This window comes from Charadrius vociferus, unplaced genomic scaffold (assembly GCF_000708025.1).
Source record: "Charadrius vociferus isolate BGI_N301 unplaced genomic scaffold, ASM70802v2 scaffold436, whole genome shotgun sequence".
NCBI classification, from domain to species: domain Eukaryota; kingdom Metazoa; phylum Chordata; class Aves; order Charadriiformes; family Charadriidae; genus Charadrius; species Charadrius vociferus.
In genome coordinates, this window is record NW_009649187.1 from 4,692,032 (window position 1) to 4,704,252 (window position 12,221).

General features: G+C 51.2%; 1 protein-coding gene across 1 annotated transcript in view; it reads left to right on the plus strand.

Moving 5' to 3' along the window:
* Window positions 1-36: 36 nt before the first annotated feature.
* The window catches only part of SCD (stearoyl-CoA desaturase (delta-9-desaturase)), an 18,570-nt gene continuing 6,385 nt past the window's right edge, over window positions 37-12,221 (plus strand). The window contains exons 1-3 of the mRNA XM_009888739.1: window positions 37-120; window positions 3,901-4,186; window positions 11,839-11,969. Of these exons, the coding sequence (XP_009887041.1) occupies window positions 94-120; window positions 3,901-4,186; window positions 11,839-11,969 (444 nt within the window). The 5' untranslated portion in view covers window positions 37-93. The remainder of the gene's footprint in view (window positions 121-3,900; window positions 4,187-11,838; window positions 11,970-12,221) is intronic.

A 12,221-nucleotide genomic window follows, 5' to 3' on the forward strand; every position in this document is an offset into this window, starting at 1 on the left:
CGAGAAGCAGCCTCCCACCGCCACCGCCACCGCCGCCGCCGGGGAGCTGCGCGCCCGCGTACCGCCGCCGAGGAGCAAAGCCAGGGCCGCCTCATGCCTGCGCACTTACTGCAGGAGGAGGTAAGCGGGGGGCTGCCGGGGGGTGCGGGGGCTTTGTCTTCCCTTCGCCCCTTGCTCCTTCATCCCCGCGGCTCCGGTGGTGCTGCGCTGCTGCTGGGGGGGCGGGAGAGAGGGATGAAAGGTCTGGGCATCCACGCGTGTCCATGCACGCACGCACACACACACGTATGCACACGTATGTGTGTGCGTGTGTTCTGTCTGTGCCGCTGGATGAGGCGAAGTCGTTCGGTGCTAACTTAAGACATCACCCAAGCCTCGTGGGGAGACCGTGGATGAAGCGGCGATTGCCGCCGCCGGGACTATCTCCCCGCAGTCTATGCCCTCGGATAGACTGAGCATAAAATACAGGTTTATCTTTAAAACAACCATCTACGTGCGCTAGTTAGGGCTGTTCAGAAGGTCTTTTATGCCGAGAGGTCGTGGGGGTTTGGGTAGTGCTCAGGCTGTGATTTTTTAATTTTCTTAATTTTTTTTTTTTTTTTTGTAATAAGAAAGGGCTTTCACTTACAGCGTTTTTAAGGCAAACGTTGCAGCAGGGAGCGTCTCTAGGACAGACGCAAGGTGAAAGCAGGCAGCTGCCCAGATGAAATGAATGACTGTGTCTGCATTGCCTGAGCCAAGCAAACATACAATGGGGGAGGCTGCCCATTTTTGGCATGGGAAGGCCTGAATAACAACCCGGCACCAGGAAGATACGTAGAGTTGTTGGATCTTTTAGAGATCTTTATTTTTGCCCCTCCTGGCAGCCACCCTTTGCCCGAGGGGAGGCAGGGGCTGATTCTGGTATTCCTGCTCGCGCTTTCTCATCCTTCCCCCATCTGCCTATGCTGAGGAGTGGAGGTAAATCAGAGCCCCGCTCTCTTGCCTGTCACCAGCACGCGGGGTCTCCCCCGGTCCTTTTGTGACCTTCCAGGGATGCTGTGATATAAAGAACTTTACTCTTCTTCCCCCACCCGAAATGGATGCCAAGGGCAGTATGCTCAGACCATGTTTCACGGTCTTGGCATGTATTTTGGGGCATATCCTAGAGGCTGGAAAGAATCCTGTCCCTGGGTCACGTCGGGCATATTCAAATATACCGGACCCAAGACTGAGTGCCCTGGGGCCCCGCGGCTGAACCCAGCGCGGGAGCCTTTGAGCTGCAGTTGGTTGTGTAAGCTGGCAGGGTGCCAGCATCACCTATGGTGTGTTCAATGCTGGGGGGGGGGGGGATGGGGGGGGAGATCCATCTGTTCTGCAGATGAGAGCTGCAAAGTCATTCAGAAATGAGGGAGAGCTCCTGAAAATGATTCAGTTGGCCTCCTCCCCCTCTCAGCGCTAGACCCCAGATCAATCCCCATCCCATTTTCCTCGGTAGGAGCTGCAGGAGCCACTATGGCCATCAGGGGGTAAAAGTCCTCTTCCTTTCCTCCTCATTTCCCCTGTCTCCAGCTAAATAGCTGCCGGATCTCCCTGCCTCTTCCCCCCATGCTCCCTCACCAAGTCTGTAACGGTAGAGCTGTGTTTCGCAGCTGCCTTATAGCCCTTTTGATTTATGGTTAGTTTACATGTGAGAAATGACCAATTTGATTATATCAGTGTAATTCCAGCAGCATAGGTCTGCTGGTAAAGTTCCTCATGTGGCTATTATGACTCTGGAAGAAGAGTTTTTTTCCCCTCTCTGGTGTTTTCTTTGTGCTTTCCCTCCTCCTCCTCTGCCCCTGTGTAACTTTGACAGTGACATAAGCTATCGCCAAGGAGAAAAATGCAACTCCAACCCCACATTCTTACTCTGGAAGCAGCATGTCCATATGGGGAGCGTTACCCGTCTAATTATACCACCAGATCTCTGTTGGGAATTTTTCCTGCATAGACAAGTCTTAGGTCTTTTTGGTAGATTGTCTTCTAGCCAAGGAAGAAAATTGTGCCTTCCTGCCAAAATGCCAGATGAGAATATCTGACACTTTGAAATGGGCAGGACTTTTCCTTGCCTAATTGCTGGATTAGAAGATGTTTCTCACAGCTCTTTTTTTGGGGGGGTGTTTGCCTCTAAATTCCCTAGCAGCTCAGAGTATCATACCCTCAAAACATTAATTAGGAGAGCAGGCGGAGACAGACTATAGCTGGGATGCAGAGGGAGCCGGTCCCGAGCTCGGCAGCTGCCTGGGTTCGGAGAAAGCAGCGGGATACTTTGTGTCCAGGTTTTTTTCCTTTCTAAACCTTTGAATCCAGAAGGAAAAAACTTAGAGGGCTCCCTCTGTAGAAATCATTTTACTTCCCAAATGTGGGGAATCTCTCAGCTTTGCCAGCTCCTCCCCGTAGGAAGGTATGTCTGTAACCCTCTAGTTTCTACCCTTGGGAAAGGGAGGAGTTGGGGTGGCCACGTAAGCTGCCTGGCCTGATTTTAATGCCTCCCTCGGGAAACTAGGCCATGGCAGGACGGTGGTCTTTAGGAATCCCGGGTGCCTGGGTGGGAATCTGTTGTTAATTCAGAAGAGGTTTCTACTGGGGAAGGAGCTTTCCTGGCTTGGCCACGCTCCCTCCCACAGTCCCGGCTCTCCGGTTCCTGCCGGCTGACCTTTACTGCCCCTTCGCACGTGGAGGCAGCGGCGGGGGCGGCAGAGGGATGGGAAGTGTCCTTCGGGCAGGTTCCCAGGAGGCGAGGGGATGGGGGCGGCGTGCCCTCCCACCGCTCGCATCCCGCGTCCTTGGCACCCCCCGGGGTCCGGCCCCGTCGGGCGCTTGGGCTCGGGCTTGACAAAGGGCTGCGAGCACGCGGCTGTCATGATGGAGATGGAAATGGGTGATTCAGGGTTGAGTGACCTGTCTCATTAGGGTCAGTCCTGCCTGCTCCTTTCGTCATGCATGCCTGGTCGGGCGGGCTGTCACTCAGCCAGCTCAAACAAGAGTGTGCAGAGGGAATGTTGTGTCACGGTTGCAGGAGGGAGCCGGGAGCCAGGCTGAGCCAACTCGCTGCTTAAAGCTTCCTCGCTGCCTGCTGGTGGCCTTGGCTCAGAGGGATTGTCTTCCCGTGCCTCAGTTCGCCTGTGGGTGGAAAGCGGGAGAGGGATAAGAGGCTTAGCAGCAGCCCTGGGAAAGGATGTCTAACTGGAAGCACATCGCTCGACTGCTTCCGCCCGCTGATCTCCAGGTGTGTTGGTCTTGCCACATCCCAACCTGGAAGGTGAGGTAGGGGGAGATAAGGAGGCACCCCAGAGGAATCCCGTTATGGACCTTCCTGATGTTCCCCCAGTGGCCCTAGTGGGGTGACACAAACACGCGGGATATCAGGAGCAGCCCAATGTTTTATAATAAACCCGTGTTTCAGACCGTATTTCTCTCCCACCTCTTTGTTCATTCACAAGATTTCCTTTATTGTTGTCTGCTTATGCACAGGCCCAGACCACAGGCCCACCTAAAACCGCCCACTAACAAAACTGTAGGAAAATGAAAATCCTTGCAGCCTGCAAACGATCTTACCAAAGCCACTGGTGGAAAAAAAGACTGGCTTTCAAGTCTTTTTCTTTACTTCCTGCACCCTGTCCACCACTCACCTCCTCTCCCCAGAGAGATCAGTCTCTCTCCCTCTCAGGCCGTAACTCTGTGGAGCCAGAGCAGGCTCTTCTTAGTGCCAAGGGTTCAGCTGAAAGAACGGAGCCTGCCAGGGAAACGTCAGGCTGCGAGTCTTGGTAGTGCCAGCCTCGCTGCTCATGTGTCTATTCCCTGCATTGGTAACCATCAACTTCTTGTTTTGTTTTCCCTTTTTCCTTCCTTGAAAATGTCCGTTGCCGCCTCTCCAAGGAGTTCTCCTCCGCTTCCAGCACCACCGCTGTCGGCACCGTCACCTCCCGGGTGACCAGGAATGGGGATGCCGTCATGCAGAAGGACTTAATCAATCATGAGGACTTGGCAGGAGACCGGGGCATGATAGACGATATCTTTGATGAGACCTACCGGGAGAAAGAGGGCCCCAAGCCCCCCATGCGTTACGTCTGGAGGAATATCATCCTCATGAGCCTGCTGCATCTAGGGGGCATATTCGGGTTGACGCTGATACCTTCTGCAAAGATCCAGACATTGGCATGGGGTAAGCGCGTTCCTCCGTTTGTTTCTTGGCATTTGCAGACCTCGAATCTGTTGGGTGGTATGTTTTTTTTTTCCTCCAGGCTCACAGACTCAGGGAGGAGAAAGAAGGATGTGGAGGTCTTCTGTTAGAAGAAGCTACTCGGCCAGCTTTGTAGCAAGCTGTGGGAGGGCTTGCTAGTGTCTTTTGTAAGGTCATGCATGAGGGGGAAGGATTTGGCAGGGCACTGCTTGGCTGCTTAAAGAACAAACTCGGTTTGCAGGCATTAGGCTTGGAAGTAGCCCACATCTGAATGTGCAGCCATTTCTGGGGTGAAGCACAGAAAATATTTGATGGGGTACTGTGACGGTCCCAGAAAGTTAGGAAACAAGATGCTAGCAAGAGCACTTTAAGGGGTGACTGGGGTGGCAAGGCCATTACTTGGCATGAAGCTGCTGCCCAAAGACAGGAACCATTCCTGTCCTTACCAAGGGAGGCTAAATCCCTCAGAGCCTCCACACAGAGGCAAAATGCAGTTGTGCTGAAGGTAAAAATCAAGAGTTAAGTCTGAAGCTCAGGTCTTTTTATCATCCTTACAAAAGCACAGATTAGCCCCCATCGTCCCGGAACTAAGCCTGACAACTTTCAAAAAATAAATAACCGGCTCTCCAGGCAGCAGATTCCAGTGGAAAGCACAACCCAGCAGAAGGTAGCTAGGCGAAGCGCCCCTTTCTCAGAGACCTTGCCTTGGGTAGGAACCAAACTTCTCCTTTGACTGCTTGAAAGGCAGCTGGGCCCGGCGCCCAGGCTGCAGGGGAGCATCGCTTTCCAGGAGCCTTTGTGAGGACCCCTGGAGGAGTCAGGAAGCCAAACGGCTGCCAGTGGGGAGACTGAGAGATTGCATCCCTGCCTTTCTGTGAAACAGAGCATCCTGAAACGAAAAGCGGCAGTCTAATTTGAGACCTGCTGGCATGGCTTTTGGTTTCAGCGGTGCTCGTGCAAAGTGCTCAGCCGGGAGCAGCGTCCTGGCCAGCCCAGCTGTGGACAGCCCTGGAGCGATCCACCTGGTCTGTCACACGCTCAAAGTCTGTCCTCCCGATGGCTGTAAGCAACGAGCATCACAGCTGGATCGGAAAAAAGATGGCTCCCTGGATGCCCAGACTGACTCTTTTCCTCCTGGACTGTCTCAGCCCCTCACAGGCAGACGTCTGGGGGATGAGCATCACTGGAGACCACAGGACTTGGTCAGAGGCTGGGTACAGCATCTGCAAAACCTGAGTTACCAACGCGTTCCCCGTGCAGCCAGCATGGCCTTTTGGGGGGGCATTATGAAAGAAGACTTTGCTGGCCCTTTCCCTTGTGAAAACCTGACAGGCTGCACTTTTCCCCGGGGTTGGCAGGGCTGGGCAGAACATGCAGCCTCAGCACGACCTTGGAGGAGTGTTTCAGGGCTCTCGGTCCCGCTCCAAGGCTCCCGTCCCATCTCCGGGCTCTGAGCTGGAGGCTGGGCAGGGGCTGCTGGCTGCTCTCGCTCATTGAGCCGACAGCCTGTGTCCTCCAACCCCAGCCAAATACCCTCAGGGCAATGGGGCAAGGAGGAGGGAAAAGGTGGGTCGGATTTACTGGTTTCATTTCAAGCTGCTGAGATGCACCGTGATTTCCAAATCTATCCAACCCTTCTGCCTTGAGCTCCCCTAAAATACTTCCATGGCCTCGAGCATCTTGATCCGGAAGGTTAATGCTGCTTTGCATTCTGCTACGCCCCACCTTACCCCAAAATGGTCTCTGAGGCAGTGTCTTTGCAACCACATGTCTGTTTGGGATATCTGTATGGCATCCCTTGGCATTTTGTGGGAATCTGCCTTGCTTTTTGCCTGATGCCTGCCCCTTCTGCTCCCTTCCCTCAGTCAGCTCTGAAGTGCCAGTTGCTCTCCTGCCACTGTGAGGCACTGCGAGATTCCTTGGTGGCTTCTGGAGTGACTGATGCTCTGGGAATGGGAGGACATGGAGTTTGGGGGAACTGCACTGTTCTGGACTGGCTGAAGATTCATCCTGCCTTACTAAAGCTGGAGTAGTTCCACAGAGCTCCCTGTCCTGCATCCCTGGGACAGGACTGCATTCTGGGAAAGGACCACCCTTCCCTGCAGCCAAGTCAGAACTTTTTCCTATAGTCCATTCTCCTCCAGCACTGACTGGAACTGGGATACTCTGGTCCTCCGCAGGTCTGGCTTGTCAGCAAGGCTCTTTGCTCCTTCTTGCACTGCCCTTTTCTCAGTTCATACCTTTCTTTAGCACATACAAGACATCTGTGGCTGTCATCTTGGTGGCTTGCTGTTATTTTCCCAGCATCCCCTGGTATCAAGGAGAGGGATGTGGTTCCCATTTTACACACAAGGATAAAGCAGCAGACTTGTGTTGTTCCCAGCAATACACCATGGGCTCATGGCAGAGCAGCTCCGCCGGTGGTAGTTCTGGAGCTGCTGGGGGGTTTGCTTGTATGTTTGTTTGTTTTTCAGATGATTCCCTGCTTAGGCTGTGTACATATAATATAAAATTAACATGGCCCTAGATGTTCTCTGCTGTGATGCTACAGGCAGCTGTGGTGCCTGGTAGCTGATCTACCTTCTGTATTTTATTATGAGGAGCAATCTCCTGCTTGTACCCTCTTCATCCAGGCCACTGTCTCCTTGATGTTCCTGTCCCTCTAAAACCAGTTATATTGGTGACTGTGTCCGCTTTTGTTTTCATTTCTCTGTGTGCTAATTCCTCTTTGTCTCTCAAGCTCTCCAGCCCTGCCTTCATCATTGTTTGCTGTTCTGCGTTGCTGTGTGCATTGTATCCCCTGATCTCTTTCTGGTACAGAGCTTCCCAGAACGAGCTGGTGTTGTTGATCAGGTGAGAGCTTACCATAACGAGAGCTCTCCAAGACCGTCCAGCGCTATGGCTTTCTAGCCAGCTCCCCTTTTATTTACTGTCTTCTCCACTGCACTTGACAAAGTCTTGCGCAGTCGTTTCAGGGATCACAGGGAAGATTTCACGGCATTTGCCAGTCGGCATAGAGACTGAGTCTGGAAGGGCAGGATGCAAAGGTGATTGCAAGTTTCTTCTCTAACTGCTCTGAGCCTCCCTGGAAACATGATTTGCAGGTTGTCTTCCTGGCCCTCGGGTGCAGCAGAACGACCATATTTGTGTTAACCCCTGTTGACTTGGACAACAATGTCTGTAAAACAGTGATGGTTCCTCTTGATGTGGTGCTCTAACAACACCCCAGCTCCCTGCAATGCCAGTGGTGGCAGAAACATGGGTTGATACCATTTTTTGTTGCTGCTGCATCATCTTTGGCTCATGGAGCATCTTGCTGGATTTGGGCAATTCTGACAGCCTGAAAACCTTGGCCGGTACTATCCCCAAGTGATGTGTCCAGCAAAACATTTAGAGTTTTTTGTTACTTTCCTGTCAAGACTACTGCTGGCAACACCTCTCTACTTAGTGTCCTCTCCAGGCTTAACTAGCAGGTGGCATGCTTCTCCTCCGAGCATGGAGGGGAATTTCTGATTTTGCCAGACAGGGAAGCTAGGTTTTAGCGACAGTAGCTCCTATTGCTCCTCCTAAACACTGTTCCCCTTATTCAGCCTACACGTTGTCTTGTGCTTGGTATCTTTTTCCTGAGAGTAGCACAACCCACCTGGCTAGAAGGACTGGGAGGCAAGGAGGGAACAATCCAGGGCTGCAGTTTTCCCTCGCACTGAGCAGAAGCCCAAGGACACCTGCTGGAGCAAGGACACCTCTTCATGTAAACATCCTTGGTGTTGACTGCAGGTGACAATGCCTTTAGCACATTCCTGGCTTCCCATCATAACTTGAGGTCTGAATCTGGGCCCTGAAGAGGTAAAGGCTAGTGAGTCATATAGACATGACTGAATCCGGAATGTTTGGGGTTTCATTTCTGGAGCACTGAGTGCATACTACTGCCCGTGGTCATAATTCTTTGTATTCCAGTTGAATGGGTCATTGGGAAAATCACCTGTGAGTTGCCAGTCTTTTGGATCTTGGATACTTCAAAGCGTGATGTGGAAGATGACTTTGAAACCTCAGCTGATAGAGTCCCTAAATCCTTCAGTTTGGGGCAGCATCCCGGGGCAGCATCCCAGGGCAGCTGTGAAAACTTGTGCCACTTTATTTCACCTTCTCTACTGTCCCACCAATTTCATTCCTAGTGGATGATCTCGGAGGAGGTTCTCTTCTTCTCTGTGAGATACTGATTCCCTGGCTATGCAATGATCATCTTTGTACCTGTTTGCGGGGATGAACTGTCTGAATCATTAGGGTGCTGGATTCTTCTGTTTTCCACCAGGGTTTTCAATCTTATTGTCTCTATCCTATCACTGTCACAACAACTCCTAGGTATGGCTGATGGAGCTAATAGTTCCCAAGTAGGGTTTAGGTTTCTGTGGGGTTGGATGCCATGTATGCATACACTGAGAATCAGCTCCTTGCCCACAGAAAGGATTTGCTGCTTAGATAAACTACAGCTGCTCTATATGGGGAAGAGGCAAAGGAGCACAGGATTATAATTAGAAAGTTGTGGCCATTGTAGTGACCTGGGACACAGCTCCAAGAGAAGTCAACATTACCTGCTGAGGTTCGTGGGCTTTGGATGAAGGCTGTGACTGTTCTATGCCGGGGCACCCAAAAGTAGTGGGTACTCTTCCAAATTTTTAACAAAAGCTTTCAGGCAAGGCTACCCGAAAGCAAGTACTGGGTCGTTTGGTTTCTGGGTCTGTTGGTGTCCCCACCATGTCTCTTTTGTGATTCCTTGTGCTCGCTGGTAGGCCTTCATTGCTGGTGTCATCTTTTCCCTGAGGGGGATGTCCACAGGCAAATTCTGAGAATTGCCTGTATAAAAGAGAGAGAGATGATCTTCCTTCTCGCAAAGCTTAAATACCACAGTCCTCTTCCTGGAGGCCTCTTCTACCAAAAAAAATCCCAATCAGCATGTGAGGATTTACCAGAGAGGGAAGCCTGAACTCAGGCCTATAAATAGGGCCTGTACTCACCTAACAGGGCATTTCCTTTCTAGTGCTATTGAAGACCATGAAAGGTTGCCTAGTTCACTTCTGTCCCCAGTGCACCATTAACTCACGCCTCCTTGCCCCACAGTGCTAGCAAGCTGCCCCACACATGCATTGCAAGCTGCTGTAGTTTATCACGGACTCCCTCTCTGGTGGTTTTCATAGAGTCTGTATAGGTTGGAGCTCTGTCATAAACTGCTTGTCACCCTTGGAAATCTACCTCAGCTACTGAGGTGTGCACTGTAGGGATAAACTTGCCCAGAGGTTTTATGAAATGCGGTTTGTAGGGTATAGCTGCTTATGTTCAAGGGAGGATGGTGGTGAGTCACACTTCTGCCGCTAGTAGGAAGTATCTGAAACATCCAGGAGCGGGTTTTGTTGTTATTGCAGTGTCTGAGGCCAGAAAGGTTCTGCAAATCAGTCATATGTTAGGTGCTTTTTCAAGGTTTGCTCTTCTGTATGAATCTGTGGGAATAGTGACTGATTTGAAAATGAGTTAAAATCTAAAACCAATGGGGAACTTGTCATGAGCTGGTTCATAACTTTCAAGTCAGCATCATGGGGCCGGGTGAGACCTTCAAGGTGTCCAGCATAAGTACTTTGCTGTCAGTGTGGCCAAAGGGAGACCTGAACCAAACGCCCTGCTCCAGCATCCCTCCCTTCTCACCTTCCAGGTTTGGCCAGCTTCATGAGCTTTGCTCAGCTCCATTGCCTCTTGCAAAGGCTGGATCCTGCAGCATTTGCGTGCCTTTTCATCCCTCTCCATGCCCTGTAAATCAGCTATGACCAGTGACTGCTTGGCTGCCCCAGGAGACCACAGAGGTGCTGGGCAACAGGAGGCAGAGGTGTGCTGGTCCAAGGCTTGCACTGCATTCAGCAGCCAGCGGGGAAGCCAAGGGAGAAGATGAAGATGGGAAGTCATGGTCAGATCAGCAGACAGGGAAGGTCACTGTTGCACAGCGGGATGGGAGTGAGGAGGGTTCATGCAAGTTTAAGGGGCCAGAAGAGGATGTTAAATCAGCCGAGACTGGCTTTTAGCGGATAAGAGATTAGGTTTGGAATGTAGAAAAACAAAAAGGAGGTGACAGAAGGAAGAGGGAGCAGGAGATGATAGGAAATAAAGCCTGGATTATTTAGAATGAAAGAACAGGGCAACAGTGCCTTGCGTGTGTCTCGGGTCTCTGATTGCAGACAAGTTTCTGGCAGAGTATTTATTTTCTGGGTTCAAGATAAGCTTGATTAGAGCCATTTGGCTGGACTGAATGGTATTGTCAAGCATACCAGCGATTCCTGTCCATGGGTTTACATGTAAGGGTAAGGAGCTGTTTTCGTGGTTGATCCAGTTGGCTGAAATCTGCAAATTTATACCAAGAAAAGAGTTTCCCCTGGGGAACTGGGAAGAAGGTGTCCCCTCCCCCAGGAGACTGAAGGTGGATCAGTTGACCTATGCACAGTTGTGTACCCTTCCCTCTCAGTGTCTGAGCTTTCAGGGCAAAACAGCTGTTGAATGCACTCCATCTTTCTGCCAAACTTCCTCACCCTTCCTTCCCAGAGAAAGAGTTAATTTTCAGATCCAATTTTCTGCTTATTCCCAGCTTCCTAATGTAATGCTGCTATGACCTTATTGGGGTCTTTTCTCCATTTTAGTTTTAGGACCAGATGCTGGAACCCAGATTAAATTCCAGAAGTCCCAGGAGGACATGTGGGAACACACAGACCAGGGCAGACATAAACACACCATGCAGAGGGAGAGGGATGTGGTTTTTTACTAGCTGCCAGAGGGGCAAGGAATTCCTTCTGACCCGTGGGGAGAGGGAACATATGAAGAAGCCTCAAAGCTCAACTGAGCCCAGCAACATCTGCCTCTGCTGTGGGCATGACTTGCAATGAGTTGTTGGCTTTGGAGTTTCCTTCTGTAAATGGTGCAGGAGCTGAGCAGAGGGGAGGATCAGAAAGACCCTGAGACCAGAAGCCACTGTGCAGATTTAAAGCGAGTGGTGGAGCTGAAGGTGAAGCCCAGGGTTCAGTGGGATGGTAGGTTAGATCTTTTTCTAGCCAGCTTCTTCTCAGAAAGGGAGCAGAAGAGAAGCCTAACCCCGGGCTTGAGCTATACCCCTGAAGAACTTTAAGATCATCTACCACCTTTAGGTGAAAAGAATGCAAAAGAGATTTAGTGAGGAGTGATAAGATAGGAAAGCAAGACCCTTGATTATTCAGAGTGGGAGGAAAGGGGGAGGCGGTTCATTGGTAGACTGCAGAGCTGTTACCACAGGGCTATATGGAAGCAGTCGCTTTATACAATTTTGACAATCCTGAACCATGACAGATGGCACTACACTGAAGAACCAACTCTTGTGACAAGTCTTGTAAGAGGGAGCCTCCTCCCTTGTCAGAGCTGAAGTGATTTGCCCCATGTTGCTTAGGAAGCCTGTGGTAGCTTGGGGACTCTAATGTTGATTTTTGTTGTCCTAATCTGTGCTCTCCATGGGTTCTTCTCTTGCCTATACAGCTTTGGGGGAAGACCTGCCTTTGTGTTGCTCTTCCTGAAACTTTGCGGCAGGCCAACTTGCTCTAATTACTCCAATGCTTTCTTTTCCTCTCCAGCTGTTCTGTGTTTCCTGGTGAGTGCCCTGGGAATAACAGCTGGATCTCACCGCCTCTGGAGCCATCGGTCCTACAAAGCCACGCTGCCCCTGCGGATCTTCTTGACTATTGCAAACTCCATGGCCTTCCAGGTAAGCACCTCCTCAATGTGCTGCTGGTCCTCAGAAGGAAGCACTCTCCTGAATCCCTGGCTTGGATATGGGGCACAAGCTGATGGAGAGCTGCTTCTGTCCTACTACCTCTTGTTAGGAAAAAACCTGCCCTTTCCAGCTAACACTGCGCTGCTAGAGTCCATCTCGTTGTCTTCAACTTGTCTCATCAGAGGGTGACTCTGAGACAGCTGGATGGGGAGAGGACTATTGGCCAAGACCAAGGGTAGGAAA